Below are 27,414 nucleotides of genomic sequence, written 5' to 3'. Positions count from 1 at the left end.
CTAGAGGGGGCCTGACACTTTGAGAACCATGGCTTTAAACAATCCTTTTATTTATTTATTCATTTTCATTATATTATATTATTTAAATACCGACATTTGCACTTATATGTTTCAGAAAACACTTTGAAACTATTAAAAGAATAAAAAAATATATAACACACCTAATGCATGGGATTCATATCAGGAAAATATGGGAAAATCTCTAAACCATCTCTAAATCTCTCTTACCAGCAACCCTGCTAACACACGACGTAACAGTTACGTAACGTACTGGTAATTTTTGGTAATTCCATGACTTACCAATTGACAACGTAACTACGACGTCGCATGCCCGTAATTTTATTACCATCACATTACCAACTCACAACGTCGTCGGTCAGTACGTCCTTCCAACGTGACCAGATAACCAAGAACGTCCCAGATAGGTCCTCTATTGGTAATATATTGGTAACTTCATGACTTACTGGCAACGTAACTACAACGTCGTATGCACGTAATATCATTACCATATATTTTTTTTACGTTCTTTATATGCTCTCTGAGTATAGAGCCATTTAAAAAGTGTAATTAAACTTCAGACTCAAGATTAAACGTTCCTTAAAGATAAAATATGTTTCTTTTCACCAAGTCAGAATATGGACATGCTTTTAATATATAGTGACGTGACATACAGGCGCGCGCTTCCGCAACTGACGCACCGCGCGCACAGTATTGACAAGAAAAGAGTTGTGAAACTTTCTATCTCGTAAGGAGTTATGAACGTGAAATAGTGACACAGACTGGCTACACCATGCATCTCATCTGCAGCAGAGATTGTTGTATCAGAAGGACAGCGCGTTTGTTTGACGCACTTTTCACTTCAACTGTGTCTGACAGGAGAATTAGCTTTCTGAGGTGAGTTTTACAATTTATAATAAATAAGTTGGTTGATAAAATGTATAAAACAAAGTTAAAACAAAAGTCTAACGTCGCTAAAACCTTTTTTTATTATTTTATTGTTTTTATTAGCCTTCTAGCCGTTGAGTTACCATGGCAACCGCGTACACATCAGCTGCTGGAGAGGAGAGGAAAGTCAGTCTGGTTATTAATAAGTGGAGCTGGTGATGCTGTTTGTGGGGTTGTTTAATCAGATCTTGAGAGATTTCATGTATTTTATTTCAGTTGATTTCATCTAAGTCTGTGTCTGACGTCAGTTGTAGTAGTTCTTGTGTTTCTCTTTTCTTCAGTGATTCTGTTTGTTAACAGCAGCTGTTCATCACTAATTCTCAATCAGCAATTAGTTAATCACTTAATTATTTGAATGCAAAGTTTTAAAACTTACAGGGTTTAAATCAAGGCAATCTGTTTACTCAAACGGTTTGAGTTAAGTTTACTTGTCAGGTTTTACAGTGTATTGATAAAAAAAATTGTACAGTGATTTCAGGAGTGTCTTAAAAACCCTCTAAAACAGAGGAGAAGTTCCAAGAAAATGTCTAACGGGAGCTGCTGACAGAGATAGAAAACACAGGTGATGCTACAAAGCTTATTAAATAACTTCATATTTATTTTTTACAATATATCATCATGCATCTGTAAAATCTAAACATGTGAATTCTGGTATCTAAAGATTTTTGTATGTTTTCCATATTGCTATTTTTCTTTTCTGCATTTCCCCTATTCTCTAGTTTGTTTATTTCTAATAAGGAGCTGGAGGCCGTGAAGATACAGATCCATGATATTGTGGAGAAGCAGGCCCAGCTGAGCGAGTGGAGAGCTGTGCTGGAAATATTCAGGGGTTGATGCTCATAAGTCCAGGGTAAGTATACAGCTAACCCTCCTACCACCTTTACTCTGTGTGGTTCTCTGCAAAGGCCCGGTGTACCCAGGATGCGATCTTCCCAGATGTCCTTCACCCTATTTCATAGTGTAAGACATGATCCAGGCCCTGGGCGACGACCTCTCTCCATCCGCCGCCTCCGGTCTTCAGGATCTCCACCAGAACCCGATTCGCTCCACTTCGCGAGACAGAACAAAACGCTGTGATCATCAGAGACTCCATCGTCCGGCACGTTTGCGCTATGTTAGCTGAAGGTAAAGTCCACACTGACTACTTCCCTGGTGCTCATGTTCTTGATATTTCTGCACAGATTCCCGTGACCCTGAAGAGTGAGGTGGGCATCAGAGCGGACGGAGACACTGAAGAGCGACTTCAGGAGCCTGATCAAGACGGTGCGCAGCATATCGCCTGCATGATGATCATCGTGTCAGGACCACTTCCCACGTATAGATGAGGACATGAAAGGTTCAGCAGACTTTTTGCTTTAAACGAATGGTTATAGTCATGGTGTAAAGAACAGAAACTGCCTTTTGTTAATAATTGGAATCTTTTCTGGGAGCTAGGCTTTTTAGATCTCCTGTTGGACAACATCTCCAGGACACTTCGCTCCATATGACTAGTAAGCCAATTCTCAAATAACTGTTATGATGAATTTTGTTCTACACGCTCAAATAGAAGTACTACTACAATAAAGATTGTGCTTGTTCCAGTGTTAATTTTGACAGGTATTTTTGATTTAGCATTAGTCTAAACTCCACCAAACTACTGTTATAAGCATGAGCCCTGTCAGACTGGTCGTGGCGGAGGTGTTGCAACAATATATAGTGATATTCTCAATGTTACCCAGAAAACAGGATACAGGTTTAACTCTTTCGAAATACTTCTGCTTAATTTTAGACTGTCAGACATGCAAAAGAAATCTAATGTATCTCTTGCTCTGGCTACTAGGGGTGTGATGAGACACTTATCCCACAAGATGAGACGAGACACGAGACTGGGTTCATGAGAGCGAGACGATATATATATATATATATTTTTTAAGAAATCCTCAATGATAAAATAAATATTTCATTTTTCTCTACTCCTTTTTCGTAGTACATACATTTTCACATCAATTTATTAAACATTAAAAAAAAAAAAACATATTTAGGGCCCTAATTTTTTCCCCAGCATATTATTTTTTATTATTATTGTTAACAAATTCTGTATTTTAGCATGTCTAACTATTTGAATGCATAACACAACTTAATTTATTCATTTTATTTTTTCTTAAAGGTAGCCTTACTGACATAGATATCATACCTCAAAGTGTAATTACTGACCACTTCCTTGTATCGTGCATGCTGCATATTAGTGATATTAACTATATTTCCAAAATGAGCATTATGAGTTTAAGAGCCTTACATTACATTTATAACAATCATTGTTAATGTTTGAATTGTATTTCAGGGCAGTTTGTGAAAAGAGATAATCAAGAGAAGTCAGTTCCAGATCCACCCTCCACACCAGACCTCTCTCTCACGAGGATTGCTGTCTACTAGCATATTGTGTTCTTCAGCTCTTCAGACTTCGGTGGATGCAGATATTACTCAGGGACATGAACACTAGAATATTGCAAGAATAGAGAAAGTAAGAATTACTTAAGATTTTAGAATTTAATGTTAATTGCTTAAACATATACAGTATTGTTCAAAATAATAGCAGTACAATGTGACTAACCAGAATAATCAAGGTTTTTAGTATATTTTTTATTGCTTTGTGGCAAACGAGTTACCAGTAGGTTCAGTAGATTGTCAGAAAACAAACAAGACCCAGCATTCATGATATGCACGCTCTTAAGGCTGTGCAATTGGGCAATTAGTTGAAAGGGGTGTGTTCAAAAAAATAGCAGTGTCTACCTTTGACTGTACAAACTCAAAACTATTTTGTACAAACATTTTTTTTTTCTGGGATTTAGCAATCCTGTGAATCACTAAACTAATATTTAGTTGTATGACCACAGTTTTTTAAAACTGCTTGACATCTGTGTGGCATGGAGTCAACCAACTTGTGGCACCTCTCAGCTGTTATTCCACTCCATGATTCTTTAACAACATTCCACAATTCATTCACATTTCTTGGTTTTGCTTCAGAAACAGCATTTTTGATATCACCCCACAAGTTCTCAATTGGATTAAGGTCTGGAGATTGGGCTGGCCACTCCATAACATTAATTTTGTTGGTTTGGAACCAAGACTTTGCCTGTTTACTAGTATGTTTTGGGTCATTGTCTTGTTGAAACAACCATTTCAAGGGCATGTCCTCTTCAGCATAGGGCAACATGACCTCTTCAAGTATTTTAACATATGCAAACTGATCCATGATCCCTGGTATGCGATAAATAGGCCCAACACCATAGTAGGAGAAACATGCCCATATCATGATGCTTTCACCTCCATGCTTCACTGTCTTCACTGTGTACTGTGGCTTGAATTCAGAGTTTGGGGGTCGTCTCACAAACTGCCTGTGGCCCTTGGACCCAAAAAGAACAATTTTACTCTCATCAGTCCACAAAATGTTCCTCCATTTCTCTTTAGGCCAGTTGATGTGTTCTTTGGCAAATTGTAACCTCTTCTGCACATGCCTTTTTTTTAACAGAGGGACTTTGCGGGGGATTCTTGAAAATAGATTAGCTTCACACAGACGTCTTCTAACTGTCACAGTACTTACAGGTAACTCCAGACTGTCTTTGATCATCCTGGAGGTGATCATTGGCTGAGCCTTTGCCATTCTGGTTATTCTTCTATCCATTTTGATGGTTGTCTTCCGTTTTCTTCCACGTCTCTCTGGTTTTGCTCTCCATTTTAAGGCATTGGAGATCATTTTAGCTGAACAGCCTATCATTTTTTGCACCTCTTTATAGGTTTTCCCCTCTCTAATCAACTTTTTAATCAAAGTACGCTGTTCTTCTGAACAATGTCTTGAACGACCCATTTTCCTCAGCTTTCAAATGCATGTTCAACAAGTGTTGGCTTCATCCTTAAATAGGGGCCACCTGATTCACACCTGTTTCTTCACAAAATTGATGACCTCAGTGATTGAATGCCACACTGCTATTTTTTTGAACACACCCCTTTCAACTAATTCAACTAATTGCCCAATTGCACAGCCTTAAGAGCGTGCATATCATGAATGCTGGGTCTCATTTGTTTTCTGACAATCTACTGAACCTACTGGTAACTTGTTTGCCACGTAGCAATAAAAAAATATACGAAAAACCTTGATTATTCTGGTTAGTCACATTGTACTGCTATTATTTTGAACAATACTGTATATATTTAGATATATTTTTGTGGCAGTGTGAACTGGCCATAATGCTGTATGATAGGTGTGAGATTCATTAAACTTGATTTGCTATAATACATCTGTTCATAAGCTATAGCATATTATTTTCAATGAATTATTTGTAGTGGTTTGGTTAAGGGTGTGATTAGCTGAAGATTATTGTGGGATCTTGTGATTAGTTGATGAATGTGTGCATTGTTAATGATAATATTTAAATGCAATGTACTGAGTGCTTACTAAGACTTGCATGTTGTGCATAATGTTTTGACCCTGGATGCTTACAGAAGGGTATAGATATTTCAATATATGGAAATGTATTTATTATTAATATATCTCAATCTATGTGCTTCTGTATGGGCTGAATGCTTTCATTCATATTTCGCTGTATATCCTGTTTTTATTAATAATCTGGGTGTATTACTGTTCATATTTGCTTGTTAATAAATTAACTGAATTCATTTTGAGTATTCATCATTCACAGCTGCTGAAACATCCTTTAAATTAGTTTGGGCATATGAGGACATAAATTAGGTTCAAGTGCTGCATGTCCGCCCATAGAATAATTATTAAAAAAAATGACCAACTGATTACCAGCACACGACCACCGATCCGCGACGTTGCCACGACGTCGCAGTTACTTACTGGCAACGTCACAAAGTTACGTTGTGGCGACGTATACGCACCTTTCACTTTTCCGGTTGCCACGACGTAACTAGTTACGTCGCCACGACGAAACTTTGGTCACCAGATTACGTCGCAGTTACGTAACAGTTACGTAATGTTGTTAGCAGGGAACACATTAGGTGAGCACCTAACTTGATCAGCTGTGATAAAGCAATGCAAAAATAGACACACGGGTATTTATTCATCTGCAGATTACATGTCCTTTAAACTACCCATTTGTAAACTCTGGTAATACTTTACTATTTTCAAAAGATAATAAAGATAACGTTAGCGATTTTCTTACCTCATTTTGCCAGGATGTTTTCAGGACCTCGCAGAACACCTGACCCTTCTTGTGTTCACAGTTTTTGTTCTCCATTGACATGTCACGACTCAAATTCGCTCAAAATAAATAAAAAATGTACAGGCAAATATGAAAAAATTCGGGACCGATAGAGCAGTCAGTTATAAGGAGCAGCAGCTCACAGTAGCCGCCTCACTCACAGAAAGACGACAAAAACGGTCATATTTTTAAATGTAGAAAGGCGCGAACCGATTCATTGTCCAGTTTCCTGAATGACAGCCAGATTAACCAATCATGATAGAAGTAATAAAATACAACTACCAATGGGAGTTGTTTCAGTGTGATAAAGCAGCGAAATGTATATCGTTTTATTGTTGTTAATGATGATAATATTTAACATATACCTTTAGATTTTAGAATAGGTATCATGACTAAAATATTTTAAAATGCTATTAAAATAATTAATTAATTTAAATAATTTAATATAAATAATTTAAAAGCTTGTTAACCTTTAACTACCATTTAGCATTAAACATTTTTAACGTTGTTTCATTAAAACAACTGACCTTATTTCAGCCATATTTCAATGTTGAAAGTTGGTCATGTGCTGGAAGTTTTTCAACAGTTCATCTTTAAACGTTGAATCAACGTTGTTTCAATGTTGAAACCACAACTGACCTTATTTCAACCATATTTCAACATTGAAAGTTGGTCATGTGCTGGATGTTTTTCAACCATTCAGCTTTAAACGTTGAATCAACGTTGTTTCAACGTTGAAACCACAACTGACCTTATTTCAACCATATTTCAACATTGAAAGTTGGTCATGTGCTGGATGTTTTTCAACCATTCAGCTTTAAACGTTGAATCAACGTTGTTTCAACGTTGAAACCACAACTGACCTTATTTCAACCATATTTCAACGTTGAAGGTCGGTCATGTGCCGGCTGGGTTCGGTTTTCGGATCACCAGTACACTCAACCGAGAATCGTTTCTGTCGGACGCGTCCGATTTGAGAACTGATGAGCTGATTCTCGTTCTCGAGTCAAGAACCGGTTGCATCGGTTTTCGGATCACCAGTACACTCAACCGAGAATCGTTTCTGTCGGACGCGTCCGAATTGAGAACCGATGAACTGATGATATTGCGCATGCGTGTAATTTTGTAAGTATTTTGTTAAACATCGGAAAGTGTGATAAAATAACTATATTTTATTTTGATTTTTTTTATAATTTTTTTTTTTAGATTCATGTTTCCAATCTGTATATAATGTATAGGCCAAATGGGTTTTCAGGGAAGTTGGACAATAATTAAGACTCTAAAGACTCTTATGTTTAATAGGAATAAGGGATGATTTATGAGATATCTGTACTGTATTTATAGTTGATGACATTCACAAATTGAGTTTGTAGTAAACAGAACATGAACACGAGTAGAGCAGCTGATAACACTGAACTGCAGCACGTGCCGGTTAGAGCGATTCTCGTTCTCGAGTCAAGAACCGGTTGTATCGGTTCTCGGATCATCAGTACACTCAACCGAGAATCGTTTCTGTCGGACGCGTCCGAATTGAGAACCGATGAACTGATGATACTGCGCATGCGCGATTCAGCGTGAAGCCAACTGACTCACAGCATGTCTGAACCGAAGGGATTCTTTTGGCGATTGATTCTGAATCTGTACTAGTAATGTTATGACCGCGGGTATTTCGAGGGCTTGGATGAAGGGCAATCTGGCGAAACGTAAGTTCATTTAATAACAAATACATCGCAATGGATTATGTTTATTAAGTGGATCGTGGTTTGTGCGCTGATGACACCTAATTTATTTACTTTATATCTTCAAGACTTAAATCCTCATATGCACATTATTGCTGTTACTGTATTTAGGTGTTGTTGCAAAACTCAAATGTAAACTTTTCATGATTATGAGGTTTTAACTGACTAAAGTTATGATTACTGACTTTATATATTTGAATGTTTGATAGATGTGACGCCATTACGTCATCGCCAATGACGTCATTACGTCGAGCGTGAAAGAACCGATGAACCGGTTTTTTCAACCGGTTTATTGAATCGAACCGTCCGAAAGAACCGGTTCGCGGGAAAAGAATCGAACTTCCCATCACTAATATTTACATGGTATGGGTTTTTTATTTGTAACACATATAGAAGTTTGAACTCCGGTGCTTTTTAGACACACACACATATATCAAGAACCAGCATATGAATCTCTACAATGGTGACAATCAACAAAATGCTTCATGTTGCAATACATGAATTACTCCCATAATGCACTGCAGTATGAATAATAATTTTCACCACTGTTGAGGATCACATGATAAATGTTCATGGCTAAATGACTAAATCAAAAAGTTTTTTCTTCTTAATATTGAAGTGTTATAAAGCATTATATGGTGGCATTTGCATAATGAGATTTCTCTCTTTTTTGTGAAAGTGACATACAGTTAAGTGTGGTGACCCGTACTCAGAAATCATATTCTGTATTTAACCCATCCAAAGTGGACAGGGCAGTGAATTCAAGGCAGTTCTCTCTAACAATTAAGCCACAAACTCTTCTCATATAATCAAGAAATTTAATCAAGATCATACAGTCATCAAAAGCATAAGTCACCTGCTAGATCAAGAGTTGTATCAGCATTGCACAAATGTTTGCTGCAAAACAATAATGCAATTGTATAGAAGCAATTTTTTTTTTTTTCAATTGATTTCATCCAAGGCTGTGCTTAAAGTCAGTTGTAGTTCTTGTGTTTCTCTTTTCTTCAGTGATGTTGATTAAATTAAAAATCAAATTTTGATTTATTTGACTTATTTTGTGACTTATTTGATTGATGCAACAATCAAAATTATCCCATGCCGAGGACCCGGGTTCGAGCCCCACTCGGAGCGTCAGAGAGGACCCGGGAGAGAGGGGTATTATAATCAAAAATTTTTCATCAATTATCATTGTTACCAAAAATATAAGCCATATAATTTTTTGTTTTGTTTTACTTCTTTCTTTTCCTCCCAGACTGAGAGTTCCTTTTTTTATTATTATAAATTGGGCAACCCCATAGGTGGCGATGTACGCGCGCGAGTCGCCAATGAGCCAAGGGATGAAGAAGTCCTCAGGGCAAGATGTGGTGGAGTGATGGTTGAGAGGTAAAGTATGAAAGGTGGAAATGTATAGATTTATGATATTATGTTTGTCATTGGTGAGATTGTTGAAAGGTTTTTAATAGTGAACTAATTTTAAACAGTTTTAACCGACCATATGTTGAAGCAACGCGTTTTGGAACCAACCGCGGTGCATGTTCAATTAGCAACAAACAAATTTGATCCCAAATCAACTGCGATACACGTCACGTTAAACGCATAGCAAAATTAAAAAAAACTAAAAATATTATTTTATGTTCTATAATTGTTAGAAATGTAAATGTATGCAATACTATAAATCCATAAAATTCCAAACTTTGTGACCTAAAGACATGCATGTGCACATTATGCAGAAAGTTTTTCGCTCAGCCTTGTGCAATATAGAGAATAATCATAATAATAATGATATTTATTGCCTTTTGCTATAAAAGTGACATTTTCTTGAACATTTCTTAATGAAGACATTGAAGGGGTAATTTAAAAATAAAAACTAGCATCCTGCATCTCTGATTGCCAGATTTCTCATAACACGCATAAATATAAAAAAAGAGACTCAAGTTATAGCTCTTAAAAAAAACCTGTGTGTGTGTGTGTGTGTGATAATGTCATATAGTTAGTTCAAAATTGCTTTGATTTATAGGGATTTAATTTAGTGACTTTACCATTTGTTTTAATGATGTTTATTTACAGTGCAATCTATTCTGCTTACCCGACTCATGCAGACTTCTGTCCTGATGTTTGGCTGTAGTCCTTCCATCATCCAGTCTATCTTACATAAAATAATACGATCAGATATACAGGTAATACAAAAACGAATAAATTACCTCATCCGTGATCATGATTCGTTTATCCAATTTAGATACATTGCTATGGTGAAAACGCATCAAGCTTCGCCTTTATTATTGTTGGAAATGCGCTCTCTTGTGGTCATTTACAAAAATCACATATTGCAGCTTTAAATATAATGTAGTAATTTTATTATAGCACTCATCAGCCTGCAGCAGCCAAGATTATGTTCCTGGAAACAACACAGAGACAATACAGCATAAACAAGCTATACAACCAACTATAGTACACACCAAATTACAAAAACATTATTATGTGAAAGTGAATACAGTGTGTGTGTGTGTGTGTGTGTATATATAAATATATTCTGTGTAATACTTTTGAAAATGATAGGCCAATAACTTAAAACAAACATGTAATAACCCATTTAGATTAATTATAATTTATAATATGGATAACAGCATTCATTTACAATGTAACATTTATTAATTTACTCAAGCACTTAAGATATCAGTACTTTAGAACAAGGCCACAATAAACTAAATGATTAATATGTGGAACTTACCTTTATATTATCTAAAGTTCGAACACGACCAGAATGTGTGTGTCTACACATACAAAAGAAACACGTAAAAAATTACAGCGTTAACGCGAACAAACAGTGCGTGTTGACGCGGTCAAAAATCACGCGTTTCGTTTAAGGAATATTGGCACCGTCCAACATTAACACGCACAGTTTGTACGCGTAAATACGAAGTATATGTTCGGGTGTCGCGTCAGACCGCACAACAGCCAATAGCGTTGCTCTATTTAGGATTTCATTTGCATTTGTGATGCGATGGCACGTTGCTGTATGCATATCTAAACATCAGACGACATTTCTTTCCGTGAGGGATGATGTGCTGTTAGGTAAGCAAATACTTATGCAAACGTCACACGTAACATTTGTTCGTGAATGAGATTGTAATTTTACGTTGGCATATACATAGGCAAGCGTAAAACTTTAGTCAATGATGCATTTATACGTTGGCATGGGCGAGGCTAGCCCCTTTTTAAAAAGGAGCTCAGCACCCCTAAAACTTGAAGTGAGAAATTTTGTTAAATTTTTTGTTCGTCTTTTACACGGTTAAATAATGTCCAAAACATACTCCGTAGTTAAAAGTTAAGTTGGCATCCTCTTATAACACTGAGGATGATTTGAATATCATCATAACCAAGTATGTCCAAAACATAGAAGATAAATGCCATGCCTTACAACAACAGAGTTTTTTATGTCAAAATTATGTTAAACGTTCTGTGTTACCGTAAACTGGGGACAAGAAGCCACGTTTAAAAAATGTATTAACGTTACTGTATATTTGCTTGCTGCATGGTAATTTGTACTGTCACAGAACACAGAAACCATGTTTAAAACACATACATTTTATTGCATGGTTATTTCCTGGTTGTGGTCTCTGTCTCCCTCTCTCTCTTTCTCAAGCCAACATAAAGATTGCAAGTTTTACTACAACTAGTTATGTTTATGAATTACAGAATACAGACAATGGCCAGATGTGTAGCATGGTAGCAAAGTAGAGTGCGACTACTTGATCCAGAAACGGCAAATAGTATCCTGAATAGTCTGTCTGAATTCATGGATATTCTGGAAACATTGCCTCAACCGCAAGGTATGCTCTAAATAGTCAGATTGACTGTAATTTTAATATAATGTTTTGTGTTATAATTCATTTTATTCTTCTGTTAACTTTAGTTCCCCAGGCTTACAGTGCTCCATTGGTGAGGGGTTTCTCTGGTCGACCACAATATTCCATTACACAGGAGCAGTTATGTGAAATGATTTGTTCATGGCAGTACTAAATTAAAACAAATCTTCAAAATTACACTTATTTGTGTGAACATTTTTTAATATTCTGCAAGGTGTTTGTAAAGTTTTGACCACCATATCATGCAAAAATATATAATAAACCCCACACATTTATTCTTGTTTTTAATATTCTCTTCAAAGCAAGCTAAAGGTTTTGAAGCTAATGAGGGTGAAAGATGTTTATGGGCTGTTCCTCTGCTTTCTAAGTAAGTCGAAGGGTTTCTTTAATGGCCCATAACCACGACTTTAATTGTTCCATTATACACAGCCTTGTCCACATATGTGCATATTATAATGGTTTCATTGAACAAGCATGAAAAGTTGAAACCCTTTTTATTAAAGATCTGTAAAAAATTTGTATGGTTGAAAACATTTATCTAAAAATCCATCTTAAAACTTATATAAGACATGTGTCACAACCACACCTGCTACACTCCCAGGATCGGACACTTACGCCACACCCACTCGTCCCCAATCACCTGAATTCTAAACACCTGTGCATCATCACCAGCACCACATATAAAGCCACCAGTCACCATCACTCAGTGTCTGGTCTTGCACCGATCTCCTCACTTACCTGATCGACATTAATCTACCTACCTGATCTGCCTTCCCCTCTTCATCCTCATCGGAACTTCTACTACCATCGTCTTCGTCTGAGTCACCGTCTGCACCACCACTCACCTTTCTGTGTCCTCCACGTGTCAAGATTCACCTGTGTCTTAAACCTCTGATTCACATTAAATACTGTTTCACTGAATCCTCTGTGTCCTCGTCTGTGTCTGACAGAAGACCAGACCAAATGCAGAGCTCTCCAGATACAGGCGAGGACCGCACCGCGGATCCCTTCACCGAACTGGTTCACGCTGTACGGTCCTCACTACTACAACAAACTCAACTTTCTGCTCCGACTATCACCGCTACACCGCCGGTCACTTCTTCAGTTGCCCCTGCGAGTCCCTTGGCCAAACCTGCGACATACAGCGGCTCGGCGGAGGATTGCAGCGGGTTCCTACTACAGTGTTCCCTCTACCTGGAATCCAACGCTCATTTATTCACCACTGAACGCAGTCGAGTCGCATTCATCATCAACCTGCTCTCAGGTAAAGCTCTTCAATGGGCTCAATCTCTCTGGGACTCTAACTCCTCAGCTATCGGATCGGTAACGAATTTCTGTTCTCAGTTAAAATCCGTCTTTGGTCATCAAACTTCGGCCTTATCTGTCCATGATCAACTGTTTACAATTCGCCAACAGAGAGATGAATCCGTGAGTGATTATGCCGTACGCTTCCGTACACTCGCTTACATAAGCGGCTGGAATGAAACTGCCTTAATTACGGCATATCGCCACGGTTTGTGTGACAGAGTACAAGAGTTGATTGTGGTATATGAGGACTCACTGGGACTTGAGTGTCTAATCCAAAAATCCATTAGAGTTGCCCAGAGACTCACTGCCTGTCATCCGCTCACTCCCGCTGTACTTCCTCCGCCCGCTATACCATCTGTCGCTCCTCCAGCACCAGAACCCATGCAAGTAGATTCTAACCATCTATCCACATCGGAACGTCAGCGGAGGATTAACACTGGGCTGTGCCTCTACTGTGGGGGAGATGGACACCTCTTACCATCCTGTCCAGTACAACCTCCATGCCCAGCGGTGAGTACCATCCATATTCCACCTGTAACTGCTCCTTTGACTAAAACCTGGGTTACTCTAAGACATCTCCATTCTTCCGTTTCAGTACAAGCCCTCATCGACTCCGGTTCGGCGGGGAACTTCATCAACCGGCAAACATTAACTCGTCTAAGTGCCAAACGTCATCGAAGCCCCGTTGAACTCAAAATAACAACAATACAGGGAAAACCGCTGGGCAAGGGTCGTGTCCACTATTTCTCCCCCACAATCATCCTCCGCGTGGGACTCCTGCACGAGGAAAACATTACGTTTATGGTGCTGGAGGAATCCACCGCAGACATCATCCTGGGACGCCCCTGGCTAAATCAATACCAACCTCACATCCATTGGCCCACTGGTGAGATCCTGAAATGGGGACAATCCTGTCATCCTACCTGTATCACTCCCTCAACTAAAATTCCCAAGGTCATTCCTCCCGGGAAGAAGTCATCCCTACCGGTCCAGTCCACATCAGTGGAAAGCCCCGACTCTGAGGCTGATCATGTCATCCCTCCGGAATATCGGGCGTTCCAGGATGTGTTCAGTAAGCGGTTGGCAATGAAACTTCCACCTCATAGGCCATGGGACTGCGCCATCGACCTCCTGCCTGGAGCAACCCTTCCTAAAGGACGAGTCTATCCACTGTCCATCCCGGAGCAGAAGGCCATGGAGGAGTACATACAGGAAGCACTCGCTCAGGAGTTCATCCGACCATCTACTTCCCCTGCCGCTTCCAGCTTTTACTTCGTGGCCAAGAAGGACAGAGGCTTGAGCCCGTGTATCTACTATCGCCACCTCAACTCTCAAATCATCAAATTCAGCTATCCTCTTCCCCTGGTCCCAGCAGCATTAGAACAACTACGCGGAGCCAAGATCTTCACAAAACTGGACTTGAGGAGCGCCTACAACTTAATCCGCATCCGGAAGGGGGACGAGTGGAAGACTGCTTTCATTACCCCTTCCGGACACTACGAATACCGGGTCATGCCGTATGGGTTATCCAACAGTCCATCCGTCTTCCAAAATTACATGAATGAAGTCTTCAGAGAATACCTTAACCAGTTCGTAATTGTCTACATCGACATCCTCATCTACTCCACTTCCAAGGAGGAACACATCCAACATGTCACGCTCGTACTCCGAAAACTCCGGGAACACCACCTCTACCTCAAATTGGAAAAATGTGAGTTCCACACGCCCTCAGTCCAGTTCCTGGGATACATCATCGACCCACAAGGCGTGAAGATGGACCAGGGGAAGGTGGACGCCATTACACACTGGCCTCAACCTGGTTCCATTAAAGACCTCCAACGCTTCCTGGGCATTGCCAACTTCTATAGAAGATTCATCCAAGATTACAGTTTACTCAGCTCCCCTCTAACTTCTCTCCTCCGGAACCGGCCCAAGTCTCTGTCCTGGAACCCCGAAGCCACAGAAGCCTTCCACCGACTCAAGCGGGCCTTCAAGACTGCTCCGATCCTGGTCCACCCTGACCCTAAGCAACAGTTCATTGTGGAAGTGGACGCCTCATCAACCGGAGTCGGAGCAGTCCTATCCCAGCGGCAGGGGGATCCTCCAAGACTCCATCCATGCGCCTTCTTCTCGAAGAAGCTATCCCCGGCGGAGCAAAATTATGACATCGGTAACCGTGAACTACTGGCCATCAAGCTGGCTCTGGAAGAATGGCGTCATTGGCTGGAGGGAGCCCAGTTCCCTTTCGAGGTAGTAACAGACCACCGGAACCTGGAATACCTCCGTGAAGCTAAGAGACTGAATCATCGCCAAGCCAGATGGGCCCTGTTCTTCACGAGATTCAACTTCAAGGTCACTTACCGTCCTGGCTCTCAGAACAATAGAGCCGATGCCCTCTCCCGTCTTCATCAAGCAGATCCTGAACCCGAATCTCCGGAACCAATCCTCCCTCCAGCCATGATTGTAAGTCCCATCCAATGGAACATTGATCATCTGATTGAACAAGAAAACCTTCAACACCCAGCTCCGCCGGGAGGTCCAGGAGGGAAACTCTTCGTCCCCCCTCAACATCGGATTACCCTCCTGGACTTAGCTCATACCTCTCCGGGATCTGGACATCCAGGCAGGAGGCGGACCCTCTCGCTCCTTCAACAACGTTACTGGTGGCCATCGATGGCTCTGGATACCGTCCGCTACCTCAAGGGATGCTCCGTCTGCGCCATAGCAGACACCCCTAGAAGACTCCCGGAGGGTAAACTGGTGCCTCTGCCCATTCCTGAACGTCCCTGGACCCATATAGGTATAGATTTCATGACTGACCTCCCTCTCTCTCAAGGCTACACCTGTGTGCTGGTAGTGGTTGACAGGTTCTCAAAGTCATGTAAACTCATCCCTCTCAAAGGGCTTCCCACTGCATTTGAAGCAGCAGAGGCACTGTTCCACAATGTATTCCGCCACTTTGGCATTCCTGAGGACATCGTCTCCGACCGGGGTCCCCAGTTCATCTCCAGAGTCTGGTTCGCTTTCTTCCGTCTTCTAGGGGTGTCCGTCAGCCTCTCTTCCGGATACCACCCACAAACCAACGGCCAGACGGAGCGTAAGATACAGGAGCTTGGGAGGTTCCTGAGGATATACTGCCACCGTAACCAGGACTGTTGGAGCCAGTACCTACCCTGGGCCGAATACGCTCAGAACTCCCTCCAGCAATCCACCACCGGGCTCACCCCCTTCCAATGTGTCCTCGGATACCAGCCTCCGCTCTTCCCATGGTCAGGTGAGCCCTCGGAGGTCCCAGCGGTAGATCACTGGTTCCGACAGAGCGAGAGGGTCTGGGACTCGGCTCACGTGCATCTCCAGCGGGCAGTGCGGAGGCATAAGGTAGCAAGCGGACGCTCGTCGAAGACCTACACCGCAATACCAACCTGGACAGCGAGTCTGGCTCTCGACGAGGGATATCCGCCTCCGGCTGCCCTGCCGTAAGCTGAGTCCCCGATACATCGGACCATTCACCATTGAACGGCAACTGAATGAAGTGACCTATCGACTCCAGCTACCTGCACAGTACCACATCTCACCCTCATTCCATGTCTCACTCCTCAAACCCTTCACTGAACCCTTGTCTCCTCCATCCACAGAGCCTGGTTGTGATGCCGTACCTCCTCCTCCAGCCATCGAAGAAGACAACGACATCTTCCGGGTTAGAGCTATCCTCGACTCTCGACGACGGGGTCCACAATTGGAGTACCTGGTAGACTGGGAGAATTACGGCCCGGAGGAGCGTTGCTGGGTTAATCGCAACGACATCCTGGACCCCAGCCTTCTCTCTGACTTTCACCGAGACCATCCAGACCGCCCCGCTCCCCGTGGCCGAGGTAGACCCCGTCGTCGTACAAGATCCCAGCCGTCAGGAGCTCCCCGTGGAGGAGGGGGTACTGTCACAACCACACCTGCTACACTCCCAGGATCGGACACTTACGCCACACCCACTCGTCCCCAATCACCTGAATTCTAAACACCTGTGCATCATCACCAGCACCACATATAAAGCCACCAGTCACCATCACTCAGTGTCTGGTCTTGCACCGATCTCCTCACTTACCTGAACGACATTAATCTACCTACCTGATCTGCCTTCCCCTCTTCATCCTCATCGGAACTTCTACTACCATCGTCTTCGTCTGAGTCACCGTCTGCACCACCACTCACCTGAAGGAAAGTTGTGTTGTTTCTGTGTCCTCCACGTGTCAAGATTCACCTGTGTCTGAAACCTCTGATTCACATTAAATACTGTTTCACTGAATCCTCTGTGTCCTCGTCTGTGTCTGACAACATGAGTGATGTAATAGGCTATATACACATATGTATACAACATACAACACTGGATATGGCCATAGCCAGGGTTTAATAATTAGTGAGGTCCATGGTGTGGTGTCAATAATTATACATAATAGTGCCATTAAATGCCATAAATCATTCAACTTTAATAAATACAATGAATAATAAATTTAGCAAAGGCTAAATACTAAATACTGTGGCTATTGTTTTTTCAAAATGAAAGGAATAATCTCCGAGTGGGCCAGCATCAATCTGGTATGAGAGACTCTGGAATACTGCTTGACTGGAAATAATACACATATACTGTATGTATACTGTATATGCCAGATAAAAATAATCTAATAACAACAATATATTGTAACAATCACAAATTTAACAATTATATTATAACAATAAGGCAAATACAAAAGCAGAAAACAAAGCACCAGTAGCCTATGACAATTTACTAAACTTTATTCAACATTTAAACACAGACACAATCATACGACACATGAACATTACAGAATCACTACAGCAGGCGGACCACGTAAACTGTGGGGCAACCAGTCCAAGTCCAAGTGTAAATAGCAACAGTTGTGGATTCAGTAGACATTTAGATGCTATTTAAATAGTGACAGATAACATTACTACACTGAAAAAAAGCAATAAGTAAATTTACTTAATTTTTATTTGGCAAGTTTTTGCATAAGCATTTTTCAAGTAAATTTAACACATTTGTAAATTAAGTAAATCTACTTAACTAAGTTATAACTACTAGTTAATATTAAAATAATGTATTTAGCAGACACTTTTATCCAAAGCGTCTTAGAGTGCATTCAGGCTGACAATTTTCACCTATCATGTGTTCCCGGGAATCGAACCCACAACATTGCACTTGCTAATGCAATGTTCTACCACTGAGCTACAGGAACACTTCAAGATCTTGTAAAAAATAAGTGAAAATTTCACTAATAAAAAACCCGAAACAGATATTCTAGAAATTTCTAAATGTAATTTTTTTTTTTTTTTTCAAAACGGTTTTATCAAATGAGGGTAAATAAGTCTCTCACTTCTGTCCCTTTAAACCAGTTTACAGCAAAGACAGCACGAAGAACTGGATGCACATGATAAATATTCTGCAATTAAGAAAACAGACAAAAGAAATAGCACTGTAAAACCCGATAAGTAAAATTTACTCAAACCGTTTGAGTAAACAGATTGCCTTGATTTAAACCATGTAAGTTTTAAAACTTTGCATTTAAGTCATTAATTGATTAACTAAGTGCTGATTGAGAATTAGTGATGAACAGCTGCTGTTAACAAACAGAAGCCGATTAAAAACTACCATTTCTACAATTTTGCCTATAAAAGGAAGATTAGATTTTGGTCTAAAATTGCTCAAAATGGTGTTATCAAGATTGCTCTTTTTCAGAAGAGGCTTAACAACTGCAGTTTTTAAGGAGTTTGGAAATGTCCCAGAAAGAAGTGAGGTGTTCACGACTTCTAAGATCTGCTTCTAAGCAGTTAAACACACTTTTGAAAAAAGATGTGGGAAGTGTGTCAAGACAATAGGTTGACGATTTTAGGTGCTGCACTTTTAATTTTGCTATCGATTGCTTCAAAAATAGTATCTGTCTGTATAATCTGTCTGACCTCTGCATTACTTGAGGATGTGCCAATCGCCTTCCTGATATTGATGATCTTCTCAGAAAAGGAGGAAGCAAACTCATTGTATTTGCTGTCTGAAAGCATTTCACTGGGAATCTGACTTTCACTTTTGTGTTGCATTTGATATATTTGAGATCTCAATTTGACTATCAAAATTATGATTTGCAATATTTTAATTAGTTCATTATGGATTAGTTTAGTCTCAGAATCATTATGATTATCAGGCCTATTACTGAAGACATTCAGTGCTTTTTTTCCCTGCTAATTCACATCTTCCTCTAGTTCACCTGTAAATAAAACAAAATGATAATTTATATGAACACTAAACAAACATTTGTCATTCAGTTTAATCCACATGTCCATGTATGGTACCAGCTGTATGCATTAATAATTATTTTAAACGGTAACACAGTATAATAAACTTCACATTGTTTTTGTTAAAATAATGCAATTTGAAACTGTTTCTATTTGCTCTAAAATAAATTATGTGTGTATAAACAATGAATTCCTAATAGCTGTGGGTTTTCATTTATGAAGTACAGTTTAGAGACATCTCACCAACAAGATAGTGATCATGTGATGCTCTGAGCTGAAGCAGGAATCTGCACTGATTTTTTCCCTTAGGATCTATCTACATCTATTTAACTGGTTTGCTCTGACCCAAACCCTTAGTTTCAATAAAGCTAAATGAGTTTCAAGAGTTCCACATATCAGTGGTGAATAATAAATCTTTCTTTTATACCACAAGGGTCATTTTACTCACCTCAAGTTTACAGTTAGAGTCTCGTAGCACATCTCTGAGTTGCTCCTTTGAGACTCCTATGTTATTGTTCCTCAGATCAAGCTCTTTTAAAAACTGCAGTGCTTTCGTGTTTGTTAAAGACTGAGCCAGACAAGCAACATCTGTAATGCCACAGTCATTCAGACTAGAAAGAAACAGACAATAAGCCCTTTCACACATAGAGACCTTTCTGGAAAATGACCAGTAAATTGCTGTAAAGAGATCATGTGTGAACAGGATCTTTTAAAAAAATACCTGTAAAATCGTTCCGGCAATTTACTGGTTTAAGAAGTTGTAACATTACCAGTAAATTGCCGGAATTCTGCTGTGTGTGAATGCAGAAGGAAAATTACTGGTATGAACACGTATGAGTTCAGAACGCAGTGACGTAAGACCAATCATAACAATGGGATGCATTAAAGCACGGTTTATGAAAATAAAAGAAATGTCATCCAACTGGAGCGACAGTGAAATTAAAACGCTTCTCCTTTACGGGCCGATGAAGAAATTTGCCGTCATCTTAGGGGAACTGTTAGTGATTCAGTGACGTATGATAAAATAACTAACTGTTAACTGTCTCCGAGAGCAATGCATTCACAGGACAAAGTCAGGTCATCAATATTGCCTACTACTGTTTCAGCTATTAAAATATTTCAGTTTTGTATGTTTGGAGTAGTTTTTGATCGTTAAATAAGCCTAAAAGTTTTGTTTTTAAAGTAACAAGCGGCCAGCACAGAGAGTTGATCATAGCCTATGTTTGATCAATTTAGCCTTCTCAAATCACGAATAGTCTAAAATAAAATCTAAAGATATAAAACAGTTCAAACACGTTCAACCCAGATAAATGTGCACTATATCCAATATTTTGTGCAGAGAGTGCAAGATAAAGCATGCTTTTTGGGACAGGTGCCAGCGCAATCATAATTTATATAGAAAACAAACAAGCTTTCTGTCGTCTCGTCCTGAACAGGAGCAAATACAAATACGGAATAACAGTGAACAGCGCATTTTTTTAATTTACCAGGAAAGTTGTTCCGGTTATTTTATGGCAATTTACTGGTATTACTGTGTGAAAGTTGCTAATGTGTGATATTACTAGAACCAGATCACAGAACAAATCTTAATTATTTTTCACAAATACACTGTGAACTCAGACTCTTCACAATTGATTGAGCATGAATTGTTCTGGTTTAAATTAAAGTGATTTTATACATTTCAGTTCAGTATTTTAAAGTTACTGACCTCAGTTTCTCCAGTTTACAGTGTGAATCCTTCAGTATGTCACATAAGTGATTCACTCCTGTGTTTTTTATTTTATTTCCTCTCAGGTCCAGTTCTCTCAGGTGTGATGAGTTTGATTTCAGAGCTGAAGTCAGAATGTGACACTGTTCCTCTGTAATACTGCATCCACATAGACTGAAGACAGAGAGAGAAGGACAATGGATCTATGAAAAACTAAATTTAAGGATTGTGTGCGTGTGTGTGTGTGTGTGTGTGTGTGTGTGTATGTATAATGACATGGGTATGACACAGGTATTACAAGGAGAGGGTGACTTATGAGGACATAACCCATGTCCCCATTTTTCCAAAAAACAAACAAACATGTGTGTGTGTGCCACTTCAAGAGGGCAAACACACATTGCACTTCATTTATGCTTGTTCTTTATCTCTTTCAAGTTACTTTTTCTCTCTATTTACCCATTTAGTTTAGTAATTTATATTGCCATTTAATCTTCACGAATAAGTTAAAGATAGAAAGAAATCTCCCCATCTTATGGTTTTTATCATCATGACACAAATTTGTAAAATTAAATCAGTAATTTTGCAGTGCTTTTGCTTTAGTATTGTAATTTTTAATTTTTTGCTGATCAGATGAAGTCCAGCTGAAAATTAAGAAAGACACAACTAAGATTTTTCAATAAACTTCTGCTCACTTTCATCATAATTTTGTTTCCTGGAGCTCCGAATTCAGCATCACAAGTAAAAGTATGTCTCAGAATAAACTACTGCAATTTTACAATCTGTTTTCTCCCTCTACAATAACGGAGGTAATTACTGGCTTGATAACTGAAATAATTATTCTCTTGTTAAGTCAGCTGTGTAAAACTTTAAAGGGGGGGTGAAATGCTATTTCATGCATATTGAGTTTTTTACACTGTTAAAGAGTTGGATTCCCATGCTAAACATGGACAAAGTTTCAAAAATTAAGTTGTACGTTTGAAGGAGTATTTCTGTTCCAAAAATACTCCTTCCGGTTTGTCACAAGTTTCGGAAAGTTTTTTTCGAGTATGGTTCTGTGTGACGTTAGATGGAGCGGAATTTCCTTATATGGGTCCTGAGGGTAGGGCTGGGCGATATATCGAACGATATGATCATGCGCATCTAATCAGTAAAGCTGCTTCCGTGATCACCGCTAAAATCTCCATCACCTGCTTATAATTGAAGTGGCATTTAATAGACAGAGCCGTAGATCGCTGACAAGCCACGCCATATCGCGTTCATTATCGCAGATGAATCGCCTTCGATATGAACGCGATATGGCGTGGCTTGTCAGCGATCTACGGCTCCGTCTATCAGAGGTGGGACTTTCAAGTCACAAGCAAGTCTTCAAGTCATATTCAAGTCCTCAAAGGGTTAAAGCTAAAGAGATAATTAAGTGACTAATTAAATGATGATTGTGCATTAATGATGAACATCTGCTGTTAACAATCAACATCACTGAAGTAAAGAGAAACACAAGAACTACAACTGAATTTAGCCACAGCCTTCAACTGAAAAAAAAGTAAAAGAAAAAAAACACTATGTCACCATAATTGTGGTCAAGGTTTGCTTTAAGTAGTGTCTTGACCCTTTTACTAATTTAAACCAATTTGATTCAAAACAATTGCAATATTGTTTTAGCAACAAACATGTACGCATTGCTGAGTCAAACCTTGCAGTAACATCTTGTCTTATGCTCTCATGCTTTTTTTGCTTTTAACTCATGATGACTGAACATCATGAAATTGTGTTTATCTTTGGATAGTAGGCTGAAACTCAGCTATTACTGAACTGAAGTAAAAAAAAAAAATCACAATGCTTCATTGTTGAAAGACACAAAAGGAGACAATCAGTTCAGGTTTTTAGACAAACACACTTATCACACGATCCTCAACAGTGGTGACAATTTTTCATACTGCAGTGCATGACGGGAGTTTTTACTAAGGTTTTACCCAGCATGCAACATTTTGTTGATTGTCACCACTGTTGAGAGTCATATGCTGGTTCTTGATGTCTGTGTGTGTCTACAGAGTATAGTTTTTCAAATTTTGTATGCACTTAGTAGATTTAAAATTCACTTTAATTTTTTCCCCCATAGTGTAGTTTTACTGGGTTGATTATGCTTAATTTAAATAGAGCTAATGTTAATTTGATTGTAATCTGACCACCTATCACATACAGATTAATTTATTCTCTCTGCTTTACAGCACCTCATGCAATGCTACATAAAGAGATCTAACATGACAGTCAAGGGTCAAGAGCCCCACTAAAGCAAACACTGATCTCCATTATGGTTGCATCACTTTAACCAATAAAACATCAACATCTGATCCTCTGTAATTCTCAACAACAGCAGGTGTTCATCATTAATGCACAATCATCATTTAATTAGTCACTTAATTATCTCATTAACTTTAACCCTTTGAGGACTTGGATATGACTTGAAGACTTGCTTGTGACTTGAAAGTCCCACCTCTGCTGTCTATTAAACGCCACTCCAATTATAAGCAGGTGATGGAGATTTTAGCGGTGATCACGGAAGCAGCTTTACTGATTAGATGCGCATGATCATATCGTTCGATATATCGCCCAGCCCTACCTGAGGGCATGTTTGCCGGAAGAGCGCGCGCTCCCGTATAGCAGAGCAGAGAGAGGCTGTGCACAGACAATCACTGATCAGAGCGAGAGCGTCGCGAAATGTCACAAAAGGAGTTTGTTTTTGGTTGCCAGGGCAAGACAACCCTGCAAAGATTACCAAAGAAAAAACAGCATTAAGGGATCAGTGGATGGAGTTTATTTTTACAGAGCATCAACGGAGTTGTGCAAGTGTTTGTGTTTGTTCCCTGCATTTCTAAAATGCTTGTTTTACAAACAAAGCCCAGTTTGACGACGGATTTGCGTATCGTTTATTTCTTAAGGATGATGCAATACCAACGAAAAAGGGTCACGATTGTGTGTTGGAACCACAGGCGGGGAGTAAAACTGCTTAAAATATCTCTGCCTCCTTGTTAGTGCGTCCGCCTCCCATCGGAGACCCGGGTTCGAGCCCTGCTCGGAGCGAGTCCTTGCTGCTGCTGCTCTCGTTCAGTTTCAGCCTTCACAGCTGTCACAGCTTCTCAACTGGTGCTCGTGATTCTTTAGCTCCGCCCACACGTCACGCCTCCAGGCGCTCGTGTTTTTCCGGGAAAAATCGGTAGACTATCTTTCTCTTATGAATATAATACAATTAAATACTTTTTGGAGTTATGAAGGATGCAGTACTACTCTATAGGTACTCAAGATTAACAGGATATTGAGTGAAAACGAGCATTTCACCCCCCCTTTAAACTCTTTTCCACTGAACTCTGGGCTTATTTAATTTCAATACATCACCTTATTGTGGTTCTGTGTTCACACACACAAAAAGGAGATAGTATTATTAACTACAGTAACATCACTGTTAAAATTAATGTAACATTTTAAATCATATGAAATACTCACACCAGTGTGTTGAGTGTACAGTGTTTATCCTGCAGTAGAGCAGAGATCTGATTCACTTGTGTGTCTCCTAGTTTATGTTCACTCAGATTCAGTTTTCTCACAAGTAAGGGGTTTTTACCCACAATTCCAGTCACATATAGACAGGCTTCATCTGCATCAGGACTCAAAAACCTGCAAAAGGAAGATGAAGCAGGATTCAATTCAGTTCTCTACTGAACATGGTATGATGAAAAACAGCATTGGATTGTTGTGTGAGAGAGAAACGGTCTATTTTGATTAACTTTTTTAAAAATGTAATTTGATTTTTTTTTTTTTTTTTTTTTAAATGATTGTTTTACTGAAATAATATTTCTCTCACCTCAGTTTCTTCAGTTGACAGTTTGGATCCTGTAGTAAATCACTGAGCTCCTTCACTCCTGATTGTCCAGGATCATTTCCTGTGAGATCCAGCTCTATCAGGTGTGAAGGGTTTGATCTCAGAGCTGAAGCCAGAGCTTTATAACCTTCTTCAGTGATACTGCAGTTTGAGAGTCTACAGAAATAAAAATGTATGATTTTTAAAATTAATTTAACTTTTCATTTTTTAACTTTACAAGACTATATAAACTCACCTGAGATTCTTCAGTTTACAGTTCTCTTTCAGTCCATCAGAGAGCAGCTTTATGCCTGAATCCTTCAGATTATTATTGCTCAGATCAAGATACCTCAGACTGCTGGAGTCTGAACTGAGAACTGAAGCAAGAGCTGAACAGCTTTCCTCTGTTAGATCACAGTTACTGAGCCTGGAAATAAACCAATTGTCAAAGTATTGTCACGGGACGAGCACAAGACAGACACAGTGTGCGTGGCGTCAGGCCTCGGAGAGGCTTTTATTAACAGAAATCAAAATAAACAGGGGAAAAGTGGCCAAAGGGGAAGAGTGTCCAAAATAAACAGGGAATCCGGTGTCCTCGTTGTGCTGCGGGGTTTGTGTAGGTCGGGCAGTGTTCATCGAGGAAGGGTCCAGGCAAGGGGCGGAGTCCGGCGGCCGCACGCACTCCCCTCCTCGGTCCGGGATGCGAGGGGCAGCGGCTTCCTCTAGCGGCCGCATCTCTCTCGTTGGCCGCGGCGCTGGTAGGGGATGGACGGCCCGGCATCCTGGCCCGACGGCCGTGTAAACGGGTGCGGTTCCCATCCGAATCGCAGGTCCGGCAGCTCACGTCTTGGTGGCACGGGAGTCCCTCAATGCACCCTTCCTGGATCCACGAGGACACCAGTATGCATGCACGGGGAAGAAACTGGTCTCCCGAGGAGAGGCGCGGTGGGCTTTTAAATAGCGGCGATGATGAGGCTCCATTCACATCAGGTGTGCCCCATCACACGCCGCCAGCCCTGACTCGTACAGCGCCCCTCCTCTCACACACCCACTCCAGTCGGGAGCCTGGTGAAGGGCGGCGATTTAGGATGGGGTGCCGGTGACAATCAGGGAGGAGACAGCTGACTCGTCACATTCCCCCTCCCAAGCGATATCCCCATCACCAGGGCGCCGCCCACACGGGAGTGCTACCATCCTCAACCAGGCTCCAAACGGTCGGAGTGGGCGGGGATTTTTTTCTCAATATGAGCCTTAGCCTACCACAAAATGTGTTTTCTCCACAATAAAGAAAAAGACAGAGCAGGCAAATATTCATATGGGATCAACACCACCATGAATACATTATAATAATTTCTCATCCTTATCAATCAAATAAAATATGTAAATTAAGCATTTTGCCCATGTTTCTGAACAAAGGAGATCAGGCAGTGAAAAAATCAACAGTCATTGGAATATATATATATATATATATATATATATATATATATATATATATATATATATATATATATATATATATATATTTGTATAACAATACATTGTTTATGCACAATTGTCAAAGATTATCTAGAAAAATAATGACATTTGTCTGTTGTCACAACTTACTCCAGTGTCTCCAATTTACACGTAATATTCTCCAGTCCAATGCAGAGCTGCTTTACTCCTGAATCCTGTAGATTATTATTGCTCATATTCAGCTCTATCAGATTGTTATCTGATCCGAGAGCTTTAGCCAAATTTGAACAGCTCTCATCTGTTAAGTTACAATCATTTAGCCTAGAAGGACAAAAAAACAATACAAAGTATCCTGAGTACAAAGTAAAAATATAATTTCTCCCAATATAAATTAATGATTAAGAACTATAGAGATTTTTTTTTTCAGAAGAAAAAAACATGACATATTACTTACACAGCTCTTTTGGAGATTTTCACAACTTCCAGTAGCCTAAAGAGACTCTCGTCTGATTTCTTGAATTTCTGAAGGTCAAACTCCTCCATCTCTTCCTCTGATGTCAACAAAACGAAAGCCACAGCAGACCACAGACCAGGTGAAAGATCAGCAGATGAAAGACTTCCTTCTCGAAGTTGAGTCTGAATCTCTTTCACCAGAGTTTGATCATTCAGTTCATTCAGACAGTAGAACAGATTGATGGATCTCTCTGGAGACATATTCTTATCTTCTAATTTATTCTTGATGTACCTAACTATTTCCTTGAAGTTCTTGTCATTGTTGTCTTGCTGTGTCAACAGACCTCGTAAGAGAGGACGATTGGTCTGGAGTGACAGACCAAGAAGAAAGCGAAGGAAAAGATCCAGGTGTCCAGTTTCACTCTCGAGTGCCTTGTCCACTGCAGTCTTCAGCAAATCAATCATGGTTTCATGTTTTTCCTGTTTCATAGAGTCTTGAACAAACACACTTTGCTTTTGGATGTCTAGAAACAGATGTGCATAAAGGGCTGCAATAAACTCTTGAATGCTCAAGTGAACAAAGGAGAAA

At 39.9% G+C, this 27,414-nt stretch overlaps 1 protein-coding gene and 1 long non-coding RNA gene across 6 annotated transcripts in view; one reads left to right on the top strand and one right to left on the bottom strand.

The window, feature by feature from the left end:
• Positions 1–1,397: 1,397 nt before the first annotated feature.
• Positions 1,398–5,598, top strand: LOC127986840 (uncharacterized). Of its 5 annotated transcripts, none has more exons than XR_008160970.1 (4): positions 1,398–1,795; positions 1,905–2,435; positions 3,266–3,445; positions 4,454–5,598. It is a non-coding gene; the product is annotated as an uncharacterized LOC127986840 (long non-coding RNA). The 5 variants fall into 5 exon arrangements; XR_008160972.1 differs by lacking the exon at positions 4,454–5,598 and having other exon boundaries at positions 1,398–1,507; positions 1,684–1,795; positions 3,266–3,565; XR_008160971.1 differs by lacking the exon at positions 4,454–5,598 and having other exon boundaries at positions 1,398–1,507; positions 1,665–1,795; positions 3,266–3,565.
• A 13,598-nt stretch (positions 5,599–19,196) lies between these two features.
• Positions 19,197–27,414, bottom strand: part of LOC127986809 (protein NLRC5) — a 229,160-nt gene continuing 220,942 nt past the window's right edge. Inside the window, exons 47-48 of the mRNA XM_052589044.1 lie at positions 19,805–19,967; positions 19,197–19,328 (exon numbers count right to left, since the gene is read on the bottom strand). Of these exons, the coding sequence (XP_052445004.1) occupies positions 19,320–19,328; positions 19,805–19,967 (172 nt within the window). The 3' untranslated portion in view covers positions 19,197–19,319. The remainder of the gene's footprint in view (positions 19,329–19,804; positions 19,968–27,414) is intronic.

The sequence above is a fragment of the Carassius gibelio genome, chromosome B22, assembly GCF_023724105.1.
Source record: "Carassius gibelio isolate Cgi1373 ecotype wild population from Czech Republic chromosome B22, carGib1.2-hapl.c, whole genome shotgun sequence".
Lineage (NCBI taxonomy): Eukaryota > Metazoa > Chordata > Actinopteri > Cypriniformes > Cyprinidae > Carassius > Carassius gibelio.
The sequence above is the reverse complement of the archived record's forward strand: the minus strand, read 5'-3'. Positions and strand labels throughout refer to the sequence as shown.